General features: G+C 45.7%; 1 protein-coding gene across 2 annotated transcripts in view; it reads right to left on the bottom strand.

The window, feature by feature from the left end:
- Positions 1 to 19,607, bottom strand: part of RNF38 (ring finger protein 38) — a 759,966-nt gene that overhangs the window by 33,153 nt on the left and 707,206 nt on the right. For both annotated transcript variants that reach the window (XM_086961661.1, XM_086961662.1), the window contains 2 exons: positions 13,492 to 13,576; positions 11,919 to 12,040 (listed from right to left, as the gene is read on the bottom strand). In XM_086961661.1, the coding sequence (XP_086817787.1) occupies positions 11,919 to 12,040; positions 13,492 to 13,576 (207 nt within the window). The remainder of the gene's footprint in view (positions 1 to 11,918; positions 12,041 to 13,491; positions 13,577 to 19,607) is intronic.

Here is a 19,607-nt window from a genome sequence, read left to right as displayed (position 1 = left end):
TAATGCGGCATCTAGCAAAACACTGTGCTGAATGTAGGAGAGTAGGGTCTGCAATCCTATGATCACCCCAGATTTTTGCTTTTTGCTTCACTGGTTTACGACTTCTCTGGCTGTGGGCCTGCTAATCAGACCCACAGCCTTGCTGTTCTCTCACTAAATTGAGACATGTACCTTAGGTGCATTATCCAATTGGTACTGGGCCACCTTGTCAGACCCTGTAACTCAGGGCATAGGTGTACCCAGGGCCTACCAGGGGCTGAAGCATGTATTATGCCACCCCTGGATGGCCATCTAAATCTGACACAAATGGCTGCACGACAGCTGGGGCAAGGTGGTGTAATCACCCTTTGCTTTAGATATAGTATACCTATATCTAACCCTAAAATGGACACACAGATTCCTATAAGTCACTCCTATGGCAGGCCTTGACAATCCTGAAGGCAGAGTGCTTGGAATCGTGTGAAATGAACCAAGTCCTAATAGCTGTTCCATGATAACGCATACCATATACTCTTAAGTGCATTATAATCCTCGCGGTTAAATGCTATCTTTGGTATCGCTTTATCAAAACATGTCGAGTAAGGTGTCATACGAATTGGAATACTAACCCCTCGCCAATTCTGGCGACGGGGTTAGCATTGTACCCTTCTAGAGGGACACGACATGTATGTAACTGTGAACCCCGGTTAAAGTTAACTCGAGCCTCAGCATCACAAAATGTATGCTGCCACCACAGACACGAGTCTGACCCCTACAGCTGGGAGTCCTTCCAGCGAGGGGAGCTTGGACAAAGGGTTTCCTGTCAGGGGCGGTGCTAGCACCATCCCAGACAGGGTTTTGTGTATCCTGGGTAGGCAGGGCTTTACAGGAAGGTGACTGCAAGTGGCACCCCGGTGCTCACTATGCATCTGCCGGCTAGAACCAGTTCCAGGGGCACACCAGCCCCTGGCCTGGGGAAAGTCTGGCATGGGAGAGGGGTGTAACCACCCCCCTTCCTGGTCCCACCCCTAGGGCAGGACCTAGTCGCGTAACCACCCCTTTCTTTAGGATAAAGGCAGGAGCGGGGACCCTTCCAAATTAGATCATCTTTGAATCAAGAAACTACTTTCTACGAAAGGAACTCTCGACTCTTCTCAAGATTTCTCCCTTGTGACTAAGGAGTAGTCACCCTGCATCCGCAGGCACCATCTAAGAACTCTGTGGTTTGCTGCACGTCCTTCCTCCGGAATCCGACCGACCAGCACAACGAGACCCGGCTTCCCTGGCAACTCTGACCTCTACCTACCTCTACAGCTAAGCTGAGAACCGTAGGTGCGACGAGACCTCGAGGGACCGGCCATCATCAGAACTGCACAACTTCTATCCAGCACGACCGCCGAGGGATCCTCTGGTGAGTGCTTTGGGGTCCGAGAAGCCCCAACCCTGAGCAGCTCCAGCACCGAAGACCAGCCCCCCAGCATCCACGAGATCTGCGTGGGGCCCTTCTGCTTTTTGGCTGCTCACCGCGTTGTCCGGCTACTAGCCCGCTGGCTTGTGGTCTTCCCGACGACTACCAACGACGACAACACAGCTGGTCTGGTTGCTCCAGACTGGCCCTTGCTCCCCTCCAAAAGAGGAGCACCCCGGACCCTCCTGGTCCACTCCAGAGGCCATTTTGAGTCCACCGCGTGGGCTTGAATTTGCCAAGACTTGTTGCCCCAATCCTGGGTCCAGCGACGTCGACAGCAGCAACCATCGTGGGACAGCTCGCACCTCCATCCTGGTCGCCGACAACGCCTCCTGGTCCGTGAGACTGCAGAGCCCAGCGTCGCCCACTCACCTGGTCGAGGTGACTCCATCCGGTGCCATCCTGGTGCCCATCTAATCACTGGCTAGTGATTCAGAACTTGGTCCCCTCTGCTTACAGGTGTCTTCCATCTCCGATCCAGGCTTGGATCACTCCGAACTTCTTCACTGGTCGCCTGCCAGCAACTCCTTCTTTCAGGCTCCATAGACTGCAACGAGGATTCCCGACGCCTTTCCAGACCTATGCATCCACAGCCCCTGGGCTAGGTAACTTCGGCATTTCGGTGCCCCAGCATAGCCTCACTATCCAAGGGTCCAGATCCTTTTTCGTTTCAGCTCTACCTAGTCGGGTTCGCCCGAGAACACTAACTTTGCTTTTACTAGCCTCCATAGACTTTGTCCCGCATCCCGTGTGAGAGTGCACACTCTGCGCCCGAGTCCCCTAGGCCTCCTGCTAGTAATCTGAAGGTTCAGTAGGCCAGTCCTAGCGATTCCAAACCCTATGAGATTAGTACTTACCTGCTACTAATTTCGCATTCCACTTTTGTAGTATATGGTTTTCCGTGCCCCTCGGGCATTTGTGTAAATTGTGCAACTTAAAGTATTTTCGTAAGAGTTTTGTTGTGTGCTTAGTACCCTGTCCTCATAAAGAGTACAGGGCTGCTGTGATCTAAATAAATACACTGTTTATTTTCATAACACTTGTGTGGTGTCCTTTCACTTGGTGTTCAAGGGGTATATGTGATGGTATAACAGCTGGCTTAACAGACCCTGTAGAGTTTAGCCCGAAGACTGCTCGTATCCATGCTACTAGGATAGCTGGTCTATAAGGTTGACTTACAACCAATCATCAATAAGGGTTGTTTGGACTGATACAAAGTGCTCACTAGAATAGTGAACATTATATATCAGGCCAACTTCTCACACTGAAGAGTTAGTTAAGTTTTCAAACCCCTGCATGATGAAGAAAAACAAAGGGAAAGGGGCCAGTTAGGATAAAAGTGGACACGGTTAAAAAGATACAGTGCTTCTTAAAGAAGTCAGAAGGTTCCACCACCCAGGGTGCACAATACTGGCAGTTTTCATTGCAATCTTAGTTCTTTTTGAAGGAGATACGCAGAATTTCAAATATAAATTTAATTTGCTACACTATCTGACTGGGAAAAGGGGGGGGGGGGGGTTGTTTATGACTTCACTGAAGATACCAGCGATCTCCCTCACGTGGCATGGACCATATAATGCGACCCTAAGCACCCTGATGAGGAGAACTTTACTCCAACAAAAGGAAATTGAGTATGAGAATTTCATACTAAAATTTGGAAACTACACAAGTTGTGTGAGTACCACTACTGTCTTTGTCTTATTTGTCCTGACGAATGCTCCACAGACCCGGCTGGGCCAGAAGGAGTTGAAACATGTCGACCTACTCATAGAGACATATGGTAATCCAGTTACTCGGTTACCCTATATATCACCTTTTAACCAATAGTGCCCATCTCTTTAAAATACATTTCCTTTTTGGTGAGACACTGTTTTTATTTTCTATCTGCTCTATACACCTTCCCTCCTGTTGATGTCCCTGTAATTTCTGGACACTTCTACATTTACCAGAGGTTGCCTCGGGTGAGGCAGGCATGTAGCACGTTATTTGATTACCCGATGACTATGCCATGACGCAGGATAAGGGGCGGATAATAGATATACACCGCATCATAAAGATCAGAGCGTCTATGAGGGTTTTCAAATATAACCAATGGTTATAGTAGATACCAGTGTCCATTCCAATTTTGATTGTTGAGTATTGATGAGTATCCCCTGGAAGAGATCAGACATATCCTTATAGACCTGATATTCGTCCGGGGAAGAGGGAGGGTTGCTTAAGACTTTGTGGAGTATACCCCTTGAACAGAATTAGGATTACAGGTAAGTAACTTATCCTTCTCTTCCAATGGATATTCATCAATAGTCATAAGCACTGAATAGAGTAGCACGCCCATTCCAAAACACTACAGATGAATACCAGCATATCAAACATATTCTGAATCATTTGTTATCTAAATAAATTCCTCAAGGATGCCTGCCCAAACTGGGCATCCGCCAGAGTATCAGAATCTAAGCAGTAAAGGCAGTCAAAGGTATGGACTGAACGCCATGTTGCTGCTTTGCATATCCCTTGGATAGGTGCATTTTTAAGCAGAGCTGCAGTGTCAGCTTTACCTCTCGTAGAGTGAGCCCTTGGCTTGCCAGGGGACTGCTTGTGTGCTAGCTGATAGATAGTGTCTTAAATCACCTTATCCTATCGGCGATGGACCTTTTGAGGAGGGGAAACCAGGGAGTAATGGACCATAGTTCACAAAACGGTCTGACTCTTTTATGCCCTTTGTTCTAGCCAGATAGAATTTCAACACTCTTAAGATCCAGTGAATGTAACGCCCTCTAAGGAGGCGTGGCTGGATTAGGAAGAAATGTCGGAAGGGTGATTGATTAATATGAAAATACGAGATCACTTTAGGAAACTCGGATGAGTCCTCAGCACCACTCTGTTAGCATGGAAAATGAGATAAGGCTCTTTAGAGCATAAGGCCTGAATCTCGCTTACCCCAGCGAGCAGAGGTAATTGCCACTAGAAGGCCTTCCAAGAGAGGTGGTGTAGAGAAACTTTGTGAATGGGTTCAAATGGGAGGCCCAGTAATTTAGAGAGGACCACATTAAGTTTGAAGGCAGGAGAAGGTAACCAAATTGGTGGATAAACCTTTTTTAGCCCCTCCAGAAAGTCTTTAACAACTGTCATTTGATAGAAAGAAGCCTGAGAGGGGGACTTTCTATACACTGTAATTGCTGCCAGATGTACTATGATAGAAGAGAATTGTAAACCTGCTTTAGCCAAGTACAACAGATAAGGTAAAACAACCTGTTCTTGGCCCCGGATACGGTCATGACCATTAGCTGTACACCACAGATATAATCTCTTCCATTTGAAAGCATATGACTTTCTAGTTGAAGGCCTTGTCGCTTCCTTTAGATCTCCATACAGTCTTGCGAGAAGCCTAAGTGTCCATATTCGAGGAACTCAGGAGCCATACTGTCTATCTCTGTGACGGTAGGTTGGGATCAAAAACCTGGCCTCTAACTTGGTCAGTTGATCCAGATGGCATGGCAATCTCCTGTGTGGCACCTTCTACAGATGTAGTGGGTCCGGGAACCACCACTGATGAGGCCACTCTGGTGCAATCAGGATCATCTCTGCCCTGGACCTGTAAAGTTTGTTTATGTTTATGTAATTTGTATAGCGCAACAAATACCCTGGGGTGTCTCGCCGCTTTTGAACTTCAGGGGACAAGGGCCAGCAGATGGAATCATTGATCAAATAACCAGTTCTTCAAGGATCTTCGGAATGAGATGAGCGTGGGACTGGTTTTGATCGACAAGGGTAGAGAATTCCAGAGTTTGGGGGTCACCACCAGAAAACGTCTATCTCCCCAATTTGAGGTTCTGTTGCGGGGAACAGGTAGCAGGAAAGTGGAGGCTGATCGCAGAGATCTTTTTGGGGCATAGATCTGGAATGCATTCCTAAGGAAGCGAGGCCCAGTCTCATGTATGGCTTTATAGGCGATACAGAGTGCCTTAAATTTGATCCTGTTCCTGACTCGTAGCCAATGGAGATGACGTATTGCCAAAGAGGTAGAGTGATGTTTGGGAATGTCGAGCAAGACTCTGGCTGCCGTGTTTTGAATGGACTGCAGTTTATTTAAAACTTGTTCTTGCGCATTAAGAAATAGCTCATTACTGTAGTCTATTTTTGAGAAGACCAGGGTGGTAATCAGTTGATCACCAGAGGTATGTATGTTGATCACCAGAGGTATGAGAGGGACTGGTGGAAAAGCGTAGAGTAATGCCTCTGACCGGTCGATCAACAGGGCATTCCCCATGGAGCCTGGTTGGGGGTATCTAGCTGCAAATGCGCAGCATTTTGCGTTTCTGCGTTTGCAAATTAGTCTTTGTCTGATGCGCCCCATCTCCGAACGAGGTCTAGAGTTATCTCATTTTTAGCACCCAGTCGGGCGCTTTGACGAAGTTTTGACTTGGGTCGTCTGCTTGTACATTGAGGGCGCCTGGGAGGTGAACTGTAGATATCGACATGTTCCTCGTAAGAAGCCATTTCCAGATCGCTTGAGCCTTCAGAGACAGGGGTCTGGATCTGGTCCCTCCTTGCTTGTTCAGGTAAGGATTAGATACTTACCTGTAATCCTAGTACTCTTCCAGGGGTATACTCATTAAAGTCATAAGCACTGAATAATCTCCGCCCATGAGCGGGAACCCGGAACACATAACAAAATACATATATATGTGTAAATATATAAAAATAGTACATAGTACTAAACAAATTATACACATATACATGTATAAACCAAGAATATGCAGCCCAACCATACCCCATAGGCTAATAAAGCCATCATTACATACTTTCTGCAGTATGAAAATAAACTATATAAACAATGCAATACACAGGCATGAGCCTAAAATGTATTCCATAAATACCACAACCTTTTATTTTCATCAAAGAATCTGTAATAAAAGGCAATTAGCCTAAGAAGGCTGAATAAAGAAATACTATCCCTGTACAGAAAATCAGACTGACACCTCGCCTTTAAGGCCTCCGAGAATCTGAACACTTTGCCATTAAGGCCTCCAGGGGAACTCTGTTCCCATCATGCTCCACAGGTGACAGTTAGGTCAGTTCTTTTTTCCGGCTTGTTCTGTGAGGAACCTGGAAATTGAGCTCGGCTGAATTTGACTGTTTCCAGTCAGAATTTGTTTTTTTCCTGTCTGTTTTTTGCAATTTCCACCCCGAGTGGGCTGGGTATGCTCAGACGTGAGTCCCAGGCTCTCCACATCACTGGAGTCAAGCTATCCAGGCTGAAGAAGGCTGATAGCCAGAAACCGGTCCTTGGATGCTTGATTCCGGTCTAGGAAAGACATGGCTTGGTGGTTCGGGCTGGACTATTCCCATGAGGCACAGGGTCAAGGCTGATTTGCATATAGCCATTGTCTGACCTAGGGTGGTGTGGAGTGCAAAAAAACGATGGATTTAGGCCCAGATCTTTGTACTGGGGTGAATGTAAGACATTGTTCTGCATTCTGTCCATCAACTGTGTTTTTTGCAATTTCCACCCCGAGTGGGCTGGGTATGCTCAGACGTGAGTCCCAGGCTCTCCACATCACTGGAGTCAAGCTATCCAGGCTGAAGAAGGCTGATAGCCAGAAACCGGTCCTTGGATGCTTCATTCCGGTCTAGGAAAGACATGGCTAGGTAGTTTGGGCTTGACTGTTCCCATGAGGCACAGGGTCAAGGCTGATTTGCATATAGCCATTGTCTGACCTAGGGCGGTGTGGAGTGCAAAAAAACGATGGATTTAGGCCCAGATCTTTGTACTGGGGTGAATGTAAGACATTGTTCTGCATTCTGTCCATCAACTGTGTTTTTTGCAATTTCCACCCCGAGTGGGCTGGGTATGCTCAGACGTGAGTCCCAGGCTCTCCACATCACTGGAGTCAAGCTATCCAGGCTGAAGAAGGCTGATAGCCAGAAACCGGTCCTTGGATGCTTGATTCCGGTCTAGGAGAGACATGGCTTGGTAGTTCGGGCTGGACTGTTCCCATGAGGCACAGGGTCAAGGCTGATTTGCATATAGCCATGGTCTGACCTAGGGTGGTGTGGAGTGCAAAAAAACGATGGATTTAGGCCCAGATCTTTGTACTGGGGTGAATGTAAGACATTGTTCTGCTTTCTGTCTTTCAACTGTGAACACCACCGATGTCTAGGGCAACTGAGACAACGACGTCGAATCCGACTCCAAAGACCTCAGCTCCGGTAAGACTGGTTTACAGTCGATCGAAGGCGTCATCGCCGACGGCAGGGCAAACCAAATCACCGCCGTCAAGAAGGTCGAGGTCCAGAGGGTCGACGTACAGGGGTCGCCATCGAGAACGGTGCATAGGTCGCCTCCAATGTTGAGGAGAAGGTCACGTTTGTTGACGAGAAGGTCACCGGTGAGATAGCCGTTGAGGTCGATGTCTAGCAGTTCGATGTCGAGGAGGTCCATGTCAAGAACTACGTCCATCCACAGGTCTCCACCTGTCAAGAGGCTGAGGTCAGATCGGTCTCCAGCACCGACGTCGAGAGGTCCTTTGACGTCGAGGGAAATCCAGGTTCTGACGTCTAGGAGTGCTTCATCTTCCCCTGAACTCCTAATTATACAGATCACGCCGGAAGACTCTCCAGCTCCAGAACATCTTTCTAACATCTCGCCGAGATGGTTGAGGAACATAAAGGAGTGAAAAATTAGGAAGATCAACTTGAACACAGAATACTCTCCTCATTCTCCTTCTAGACAAGAGAGGCATGCCACACCTCAGAGGTCATCAGTCTTGAGGAGACACAGTTCAAGATCTCCTTGGAGTCGATCTACAAGATCTAGACACTGCTCTACTAAGGAACTAAGACTCGGGTCACGTTCATGGTCCTCCGATTCCAGCCCCTTGAAGGCCGACTATTCACTGACCCGATCATCATCTCTCCTGACTAGGGTATTACCAGTGGATGATATTGTGACTTTTAATGAGGTCTTGTGTAGAGGGGCTATAAAGCTTAACATCGAAATGCCATCTTCTACACCTTCGACAACTGTGATTTTTGAGACGTTGCATCACAGGACCTCCTCTAGAGCTCTACTTCCTCTAGTACCTGGGTTGTTAGAAATGGCTCTCCACACTTTTCTTACACCGGCTTTAGTGGGAGCAGCACCATCACGGATATGAAAGAAATACAGAGCACCAGAACAGGACCCACTATTTATTTATTTATTTATAACAACATTTGTAAAGCGCGAACCAAGGCCCTTGGGCATCTCGGCGCTGAGTTACTGCAGTGTTTAACCAACAAGGGGAGCTGATGTTCAACGATTAAAAAGCCAGGTCTTGAGTTGTTTGGGGAAAGACCAGAGGGAGGTGCTGGTTTTGATTGAATGTGGCAGTGTGTTCCACAATTTCGGTGCGGCTACGAGAAATCTTCTGTCACCCCATGTGACAGATTTGGTTCGGGGGACCACCAGTTCATATGAGCTGGATGACCGCAGTGTTCTGGATGGGCAGTAGGGGATTAGATTTTGGGTGAAGAACACGGGTCCAGCATTATGTAGAGCCTTGTATACCAGGCACAGAGACTTGAACTTGATCCTCATCTTCACCGGTAGCCAGTGAAGCTGTCTTATAGTGGGTGACACCGGTTGGTATTTGGGAATTCGCCTGGCGGCTGCATTCTGAATAGCCTGCATTTTCAATAGTACTCTCTCCTGGGCACCTAGAAACAAAGCGTTACAATAGTCTAGGGTAGACAAGACCAGGGAGCTCACCAATGTTTTGCCGGCATTCTCGGGTCGGAAGGGCAGAATTTTCTTGATAAGCCTTAGTTTGTGAAAGGCTGAGGAGGAAATCTGGTTTGCTTGTGGTAAAAAGTTCAGACGATTGTCGAACATGACTCCCAAGTTCCTCACCTTGTTGACCGGGTCTGGGGGCTGGCCCATGGATGAAGGCCACCAAAGGGGGGACCACTCCGGGGATAGGTTGCCAAAAATTACAACTTCTGATTTGTCGGAGTTTAATTTCAGGCAATTGTGAGCCATCCAGCTCCCAATTGCCAACATGCCCTGATTGAAATTGTTGGCTATTTTAAGCCCGTCATTCTTGACGGCGAGGACCAATTGAGTGTCATCTGCGTAGGAAGTGAGGCTCATCCCGTGTGCCCTGATGACTTTGGCAAGGTCCGACACATAAATGTTGAATAGTGTCGGACTTAGGGATGAGCCTTGGGGAACTCCACATGGCAGTGACAGGGGAGAGGATTCAAAAGGTCCGACAGTGACGACCGCCTCCTGACTGTCATTGTGTCAGCGGCCATCAAGGTTCACACTGGGGCACATCCTCTTCTGCTATTTTCCCTGATAAAGAAAGTTCAGCCATAGATTTCCTTGGCAACAGAATGTGCAACACATCGGCTGCCTACATGAAGGTGGCCAACGCTGCAGCGTTGTTGGGCCGATATGATCACTCTCTTTGGGACTCTCCATCATGATTCTTAGAGTAGTTACCAAAAGAAGACCGACAGGATTTTCAAGAAATCCTACATGAAGGAGGGCTTGTGGCTAGTGGCTTGTGGCTAATCAAGTCAGACCTTGCTGCCCATGGTTATTCTCATGGAATCTGCGCTCGTCGATCCTCTTGGCTAAGACTTACGGCTTTTAAACCAGAGGCCCAGCACAGGATTCTCAACCTTCCCTTCAACGTAACCTCACTTTTTGGCTCTCTTGCTGACGAGATGTCACAAATGAAATCCGAACTAGACACCTTGAAGGCTGTGGGGTAGAGAAAAGTAAGGATTTCCGACGTCGCTACCGACCGTATTATTGCCACCAATACCAGCAGAGGGTTCAAGCCCCTCATTGGTCATCGCAGGGGGGGGGGGGGGGGGGGTAAACTTTTTCACTTGGACGAGTTGACCAAAATAACTCGGAAAAATACAGTAAAAATACAGTACATCGCATAAATATGGTACGGGAGGAGGTCTCCATCCTGCTACAAAAACAGGCCATCAAAGAGGTTCCCTGGCACCAACATCGGCAGGGTATCTGTTCCCATTACTTCTTGGTCCCAAAGAAAGGTCAGAACAAGGAGTTCAGGCCTGTACTCAATCTCAGACGCTTCAATAAATATGTTCTCTGAGAGAGATTCAGAATGTTGGCATTACACCAAAAAACACAATTGATGGACAGAATGCAGAACAATGTCTTACATTCACCCCAGTACAAAGATCTGGGCCTAAATCCATCGTTTTTTTGCACTCCACACCACCCTAGGTCAGACAATGGCTATATGCAAATCAGCCTTGACCCTGTGCCTCATGGGAACAGTCCAGCCCGAACTGCCAAGCCATGTCTTTCCTTGACTCCCACTTTGACGGCAGGGAATGATTCAAGTATGGGAATCTATAAAAAGATCAAATACTGGATGAGCTGGAATCGCTGATTTTTAGAAGTATTTCCTATAGCAGATGAAGACTGTTGGCTCCTGCCTTTGTCATGGAAAGAATCCGTCACAGAACAGACTGTTGCTGCTGCTAACAAATTTACTGGAGCTGCGTTTACCAAAACATAATATGTGGACACTGCTTCCCTTTGCTAAAGTGTTTGAATGGCAGTCTTGAAAATGTGTTTTTCTCCTAACTGACTTCATCTGCTCGATGTCAAATAACCACGAGAAACAAAAAGGGGGAGCTGTTAAAAAGCAGATCTAACATCTTCTGTACGGACTGTGATCTGGAAGATGTGAGATGCAATCAAAACGAGCACCGGACATACTCCTGTTTTAGCCCTGTCAGCCTTATCAGGTGTCACATCAATCACACATCGGTGGAAATCATCCTCTCCTCAATAATCCCCTGGAAATCTTGACTTTTTTCCTAGAGAGAAATTTCAGAAACTGGTACATGAAATTCCATACGGATCCACAGGAGTGGCCTAGGAGTGCAGAAGAACTTGTAGCACTTATGAAGTTTGGCAGACATCCTGCAAAGCAATTTAATCTCCTACCTTCTTTCCAAAAAGGATTAGAGGAAGTGAAAATCTGGAAATGGCTGTGATTATTTTACAAGGCGATCCCCAAAAAAACCTCTCAATTTGCTTCTAGTAAACCTACGAACTACATTCCCAGATTATTTTGCAAAATGTAATAAAATTCACCATAACTAGAAGTCTTCACAAAATGGGGTTCCATCCAAAAATGTTTCTATGCAGTATACCTTATTAAATGTCCCCCCAAAAACACACACATGACATTCTACCTCTACTCTGGATGGATAGGTTTCCCATATTTCAGAGATGTTGTAGCCTATATACTCTATCAAACTTAAGAAAGCACTCGTAGTGTGTTTTAAGTTTTACAAACCCCAAACACTTGGATACTTCGAAGTTTGTACCAATGAGTTTTGTCATGTCTATAGCCTTATAAGCATTGTATCATTTCCTTCATCATTTCTGCCAATAATTGATCGGACACAATAGCAAACTTATGGTACTCACAATGTCTGTTCTGACTGATGGTTGTTGAGATTAAATCTATATGATGGAAGTTGCTCAATGTCTGCTTTTGTTAGCCCACGTGGTTTGGCTTCTCCCAGTCTTTCTGCAAGGTTCAGCAATGCCTGTAGAATTCAGAACAGTTTTATTCATTCCTAAATTCAAGGTGGTCTTACTAAATCATGTAAAACTTTCTTTAAGATAAAGAAACAGAGAAGGCATAACAACTTGAAAGAAGAGAATTAATTCCCTTAGCATAAGTAGAGAAACTTGTTAAGTACTTAGCAACAAACTGAACACATGAAGTCTATTTTTTTAAAAGTTTTTACGTCCTTTATTGTCAGAGTATGCAGGAATGGGACCATTCCCTATGTCTTACACTATTTTAAATTGAACATTAATTTGTTTTTTAAATGTTGATCATCAAAATGTACTAAATAGGAGTTAAAATTAAAGTTCTCCGTCATGTAATCAACTGAATAGTGAAATGTCACACCTTCACTACAAAGATATTGACAGAATTGATTTTGAAAGCCAGCATTCTTGTTCAACAGCTTTAAGTACCCATATAAAGCATTTTATATGTTAATATCCTACATTACATAAGCTCAATAAACAATTTTTGGCAAAGCCAAAAGCTCTTTCTTTAGTGACCTATTGGCTTAGAAAATGTTTTTTACCAACACTGCGCAATATACATGAAGCGTGATGTATTGCCAAAGTTAAAGAACAGTACTCCCCTCCTAAACTGCTAAAGCGTCCAAACGCATCATTTTGGAGGCATGTGCACCACGTTGTGGGGGCATGTTTTTTTTTAGTTAACAATCTGAGTTTTGTTTTATAAAGCGGGCGGGAGCAGAAGAAACAGGGAGGGTGGTGGTGGTGGGTGAACGACGAAGCTATGAAGGGGAAGGTGGGGGCTAACGGCAAAGCAACAAAGAGGAGGGTGGAATGCTGAAGCAACAGGGGCGGAGGGCTGGAAGGGACACGAAAGCACCACAGGGTTTGGGGAAAGCAACATAGAGGGCAAGGGTGCGGAAAGCAATGGGGGAGAAGAACATGGGTGAGAGCAAGAGGGAGGAGGGTGGGAGAAGCAGTTGTTAAACAGAGTGCTGAGGGAGAAATGTGCAGGAGGGAGGTGGCTCAAAAACACATACTCTATTGGAGTGCTAAAGACAAAAGAAACAAGGAGTGTTTGCAAAGCAAGCAGTGGAAGCAGAAATAACACTCAAAGAGAATGTTAAAAGGCAATACTCAATAAGAGGGACAAACACAAGAATGACAAGCTGAAACACAAATAAAAAGCAGGCAAACAAGTGACAAGTAAAGCTAACCAAATGGCAAGCAATTGGAGCATTATATGCCCCTCTATGTCCTTGGTAAGCCACAATATGTCTTGCAGTAGAGCAAGCACACTCTAGAAGGCTCGATCTAAAAATGCAAACCCACGTCCATGCATGGTAAAGTCTTTTTTTCAAGGGTGACTTGGAAAATTCATTTCTTCAAACAAATTTAAACAATAAAGATTGCAAAATGATGCACAGCACAAAAAGTTATTTAAGCGCTAACTATTCACCTCATAGTTTTCAACCTCTCCATCTTCCACTTCAAGTTCAAAGCTGAATGTTGGGCCCACAGTGGGAGGCACTGGAAACATTGACCTGTCAAAGAAAGCATCAAAAATCCATGTGTTTTGTTCAATGATATGAAGAGCAAAGATTGTGTTTTAAGTCACTGAGAGCAAGATCTATTTTTCTCCCCAAAAGAATTAACAGGAGATTACACAACTGTATCCCAGTCTGTCAATGGCACCAAATTGCTAACCATATGGCTGTGGCCTATAAAGCTTATCCACTGAAAAAAATAATTTGCATCCATAGCACAACCAATGTTTCCTTTGTGAAAAGCTCAGATACGAGTATCATAAGACACATACAAATTGATAGTATTCATAAGCAAAATGTAATTATCTTTAAAAAGTGAACCATAAATAGAGCCATCTAATTAATAGATGTATTTTAGTTTCTTCAGAGCAGATATGCTTTAAAGTAGTAGTGGAAGGTATTAGAAAATTAAAGGGCATGTTACTGAAAAGAAGAATATTCTCAATCCAATTGATGTGAATAATAAATTACCTTTATAGCGATTCATCACTATTAGTTCTTGCTCTCCTTCCTTTACAAGTGGTTTAAGACTGCACTGCAAGTTTGACAGAAAAAATATTCTCCTAAAGATGCTTCAAGACTCTTGGGAAGCAGTGCACACTTCGGCAGCACATATACTAAAATTGGAGACTTTTGGGAAGGAACAAAGCTAGCGCTTCGTATCCTGGTGCACCTGCCCCATACCCTGCATGTGTGCCATGACCCATCCCTCCCTTGTTGCCAAATCAATTTTGCCACTTAATTATGGATTGATTGATTAGGCGGGTGTTAGAAAATGCCTCTTTCTGTACTGTCACCCCCAGGTTTTTGGACTGATGCTGCTGGTTTTTCGACTTTGACAGTTAATTTAGCCAGACCTCAGTGTCCTTACCCTTAAACTGTAAGTCGAATTGGCACTTACCCAACTTGCTAAGCTAACTTACCTGTAAATCCCTAGTAAATAGTACCCAGGAAACGTAAACTAGAGGGTCCCACAGGGACTGAAGCACTAGTTGTGCCACCCTGGGTGTGACATGAGTAAAACGAGATTCCCAGACCACGATTTACAGGCTGGAAGAGCAGTTTTAAATACTGGCCTAACTAGGTCATTTAAAATAATTTCTCAGCCAAACTTCCCCCTGGTATATGTGCAAGTCACCCTGTGGCAGGCCTATCGAGTCCTAAGGTAGGGTGCAACATATCCCACAGGCAGAACATGTCATTTTACATGTTCTGTAAGTAAAAACACGGAACTGTAATTTTTACTGTGGAAAAGTTTGATTTCCCAATTGGCATGTCCAGAGTTACACGCTGACCCCTCAGCTGTGGTAACTCTGGAACAGTGCGACCAAAGGGGTAGATATCGAACAACTCGCTACATTAAGCCGACCTATTTCTGGAATCGAAATTAATGTAACAAGTTGCAGTGTGCATCTTTAGCAAAAGTGCCACTTTGTTGTCTTTAGTCCCCTGTGCCCATATTGGTTGCACACAGGGTATTGTCGCTAAGACAGATTTCTGTCCTTTTGGGAAGACATGCTAACTGCAAACAGGAACGAATACAATAGTGGCGAGCTCTGGAAGGAGGTGTCATGTACCTCCTGCAGGAAACTACATGGTGTTGGCACAAAAGACAAGCTTCTAAGGAGAAGAAGCAAGTGAAGAGCAAATGGGTAACACTTGGGAGAGGGGCTGCTCCACTGTTCAGGCAGACAGGTTGGCACTTTGGGACAGGAGAGGGGAAACCAGTTGCCAAAATGGTTTTCCAGGGGCGTGTAGCCCCTTTGGTAGCCATACCTCTGAGTTGGGCTAAGGAGCTCCACAAGCAGGGAGAAGGTTACTGGATTCGGCAGGATGGTGCAACCTGGGAAGCTCAGATGCTACACTTTGCAGGAAGTGGTCAACAGGTAGAAAGGTAAATGGTAGCTCATTCTACTCCAAGGGCATTTTCTGAGCATAAGTAGAACACAGCTGACACCCTGAACTTGGATTGAAGAAGGACAAAAGTAAGACTGCATGCTAAACCAAGGAACTGGCAAAGCGAGGCAGCACCATCATGGACTGCACCTGCTGGCTAGTACAGGAGAGGGGCTGCGCCTACCATGTCCTGCTCAAGGAGAAGTCACCCCCAGCCAATGCAAAGAGACTCTAAGGGCCAGATGACTGGTCTTCTGTTCGCAGCACAGGGACACAACAGCTGAAGTAGCATGCTGGAGCTAGTTGGTAGGCCAAAGTCTTTAACCTGCAGTTAACCGCCGTTGTGCAGCACTGGGGACCAGGACCTGACTGATGTACAAAGTTGCACCCAAGTTTTCTGAACCCAAGAGTGTCGTCGGAGTGCAGCTGGGATATCCAGAGGATGAGTTATCAAACAAGGATGGATTGACCGGCATGTGCAATGCTGTACTTCTGCCAGCACAGAGAGGATGTCGAGGATTGTTGACCGTATGACCGCCTCTCCTCCTTTGTGGACGCAGCAAGAACCCAGTCAACTGCATCACATTTACAGCATCTTTTCAGCATCCTTCATCCCTTGCATCAGGATCACTTCCATTGGAAAGCCCTGAAAAGGATAAAAGTGCCTGGAACTGAATAAAGACTGTTTCACCTGTTGAAGTAACTGTTTCTGAGGGCCTTGCAGATCCCCTGGCTGAGTCTCAACTGCAGATGGTCTCCTAAATTGACTAAGTGAACACATTACACCTAGTCCACACTTTTTTAGTGAAAAAGTGTCAAATTCATTGAATTTGCCAGTGCTTGTTCACAGTTGAGTGAAATGCTCTGACTTGATATACCTTGTAAATTCTGTATCTCTGGAACCCTCCTGTGGATCTTTTTCGTTGTGGTGTCTAAAAATACAGTCTATTTTTTTATAAATTAGTGTTGGATTTCTTAGGTATCTTGTCGATTTCTTAAGTTCTTTTGGTGCTGTTTAAATGCTTTATACTTGTTACTTAGTGTACGTCTTGCTGCTCAGAGCCATAGGTACCCAGGGTTGAGCTGAAGTTTTGACAAACGAAACCCAAGGGCCCTAAAGCGGTTGCTAATTGTATTACATTGTGAGGTCGCACAACCACACCCTATAATACAAACCATTTGCTCACAGATGGCATTTTAAGGAGGTAGAGTAAGCACTAAGCCTACAAATACCCCATAAGGTATTGCCCTGAGATATTATGGCTCTCTAAAATACCCAACTAGGTGGGAAACCTTCCTGGGATAATGTTAGAGATTGGGTTCCTCCAAGTCTGTTGATATAATACATGCTGGTTGTATTGTCAGTACGAACCAGCACAGAGGAGTTTGCAATCCTTGGGAAGGAGGCTTGCAGGGTGAGAAAAATGGCTTTGAGCTCCAAGCTGTTGATGCGCAGAGACTTCTGACTTGATTTGTCGACCACCTTCCCTGGATTTAAAGGTCTTGCATGTGGCCTCTCCAGCCCTCCATGGAGGCGTCTGTAGTGATGATAAAATCTAACACTAGTGGTAGAAACATGAGGCCATGGGAGAGATGGTATGACACCACCATGCCACCATGGCCAGGCAACATCCTAGGGGAGCTAGTGATCAAGTCCTTGAAGGACCCTTCTGACTGGATCCACTGGAGTTGTAACTCTTCTTGCAATGGTTTCATATTAAGGCGTGCCAAGGGTACCAAGCTTATAGCTGAGGAGATCATGCCAAGGAGCAACTTGAACAGTCTCACAGAAACGCACTGTCTTCTTTCAATGCTTTGAGCTAAGCACTCTACCCTTCTTTGCATTTATTGGGAGACGAAGGCTTTGTTCTGTATTGTGTTTAGATGGGGTCCAAGGAATGTCATTGTCTGACTGGGTGTGGTGGAGGACTTTACCCAATTGACACAAAGGCCTAGCTTGCGAAACAAGGGGAGGCAAGTTTCTGTTGCTTTGGTAGCTTATCCTTGTGTTGGGGCTTTTAGTAGCCAGTCATCTAAGTAAGCTGCTACAGCTGCTACCGGTGCCATGCATTTGGTAAATATCCGAGGTGCAGACTTTAGACCGAAGGGTAGAACCTTGAATTAGTAATGTATACTAGCTACTGTGAAGCGAAGACATTTGCAGTGTTTGGAAAGGAAGGGAATATGGAAGTAAGCATATTCCAGGTCTAAGGATGCCATGAAATCTCCACTGTTGAGGCGATGAAGAATGTCGCAGAGAGTTATCATACAGAAAGTTTGATTGCGGTGGAATTTGTTGAGTTTCCTGAGATCTAGGATTGATCTCCACTCCCATGATTTCCTGTGGACGAGAAAAAACGGGAGTAGAGTATTTTTCGTTTCTGTGGTATTGGGACCCTCTCTAGTGCCCCTTTTGAGAGCGTTAAGAGAGCTTTTTTTTTGCAATAAGTAAAGACAAGGGGGTGGGGCTTCCTTTCGCGGAGTAGGTGGTGGTCTTTGTGTAAACTCCAGGGTATGACCATGAGTGACAAGGTCCAAAACCAATCTTTCTGACATGATGGCTTGCATGGCCAGTACGGGAAGAAATGGGCTATCTTCGCACCAACTGAATGAAAGGATGTTGCAGCTGGTACCTGGAGAAGGTCAATGTTTGCAACCGTAGTCACAGCTCTGAGTGGGAGGTCGCCTGCGAGGCCTTTGTTAGGAGAAACCAGCTGTAGAGTATTGCCTACACGATAGTTGCTTGTATCCTGTTCTGTAATGAGGTAGGTTTGATTGAAAGGGCTGTGAGCACTGGTATGCGTCCTTGCATGAGGAGAACCCAGGACCACATGCTCCTCTAAAAGGCACCTTACGGTATTGAAGGGTACTCAAAGACTTCGCTGTGTCTCTTTCTGTCTTGATGGCAAAGTAAGCCTTGTTGTACTTGCCAAACAGTGTGTCACCATCTTAAGCCATGTCCAGAATATTTTGACTAGACCACAGGACCAAGTGAGGTCGCCTTTAGTCACTCATGGAGTCATAACACAGCTGCGCTGGCCAGTTGATGGAAACCTGTGGAAGCAATGTCCATGGCACAGTCTATGATTTCGAACGATGTCCGTTCACACTCCAGTACAATGTGCTTTTGTTTCTTTGCTTCGGGCCTTTTTGCCTTAAAAAATGAGGTTAATAATATCCTCTATATCAGACCACATCTGGTGGTCACAGCGACCGAGAATGGCAAACGAATTGGCGGCTCGCACAGTAATTGCAGACATGGTGGAAAATCTTTTCCCTAAGGTATCTAGATGGCGCCCAGACATAGACTGGTTCTTTGGCCACCTCTGAGCTGAATGAGGGATTACAGAGTCAGGCTTGGGTCACCCTGTCAAACACGACGGGGAGTCATCAGGCACTCTGTACTTCTTGTCTATGCAATTAAGAACAGCAGGGACAGTGGCCGGAGTTTTCATTAGCTTTACTCCTTCCTGCCAAATGTAGTCCACTATCGGTATGGAGCGTACCAACTTTCTAGCCTGCTCCATGAAATTGTAAAGGAAGCAGTCAGACCGCTTCTCTGACATTGGAAGGTGAAATCTGTCTGTGGCACTCTCCATGAGGTTATACAGTGTGACGAGGTGGAGACGGGGTTGGGATTACATAGTTGTCCCATTCGTCCAGAGGTAGATGACAAATTTCTCCTTCTTCCCTTTCCTTGTCTGAGGAAAGGGAATTTCTCCTTCTTCCCTTTCCTTGTACGAGGAAGAAGAATCATCTCGGATTGGTGCTGCGACATGGGTGTTATTCTAGGTATAACTGGCAGAGGAAGGCATGGTTGAGCCAGAAGAGTAGCCGGTAGTGCTGCATCACCAGGTTGATTTTCAGGAGGCTGAGGAAAACGCCTATGATAGTCTGAAAGCATAGCCTGAAGATCCTGCACCAATGACATAGGAAGGTGTGAAGTGTTCAACTTCGGTGGAGGGACAGAATAGTAACCTCTTGGCTCATAGTCCCTTGGAGGCAGGGAATAATACTGCTGGAAGTATTGCCCCGCTTCATGTTCCCCATCTTCTTCCTGATACAGCACGTTCAGCTCCTAAGGGCTATGAGCTGGGCCAAAAAGACCTCCATCATCATTAGAGTCCTCAAC

This window comes from Lissotriton vulgaris, chromosome 3_1 (assembly GCF_964263255.1).
Source record: "Lissotriton vulgaris chromosome 3_1, aLisVul1.2, whole genome shotgun sequence".
Lineage (NCBI taxonomy): Eukaryota > Metazoa > Chordata > Amphibia > Caudata > Salamandridae > Lissotriton > Lissotriton vulgaris.
The sequence above is the reverse complement of the archived record's forward strand: the minus strand, read 5'-3'. Positions and strand labels throughout refer to the sequence as shown.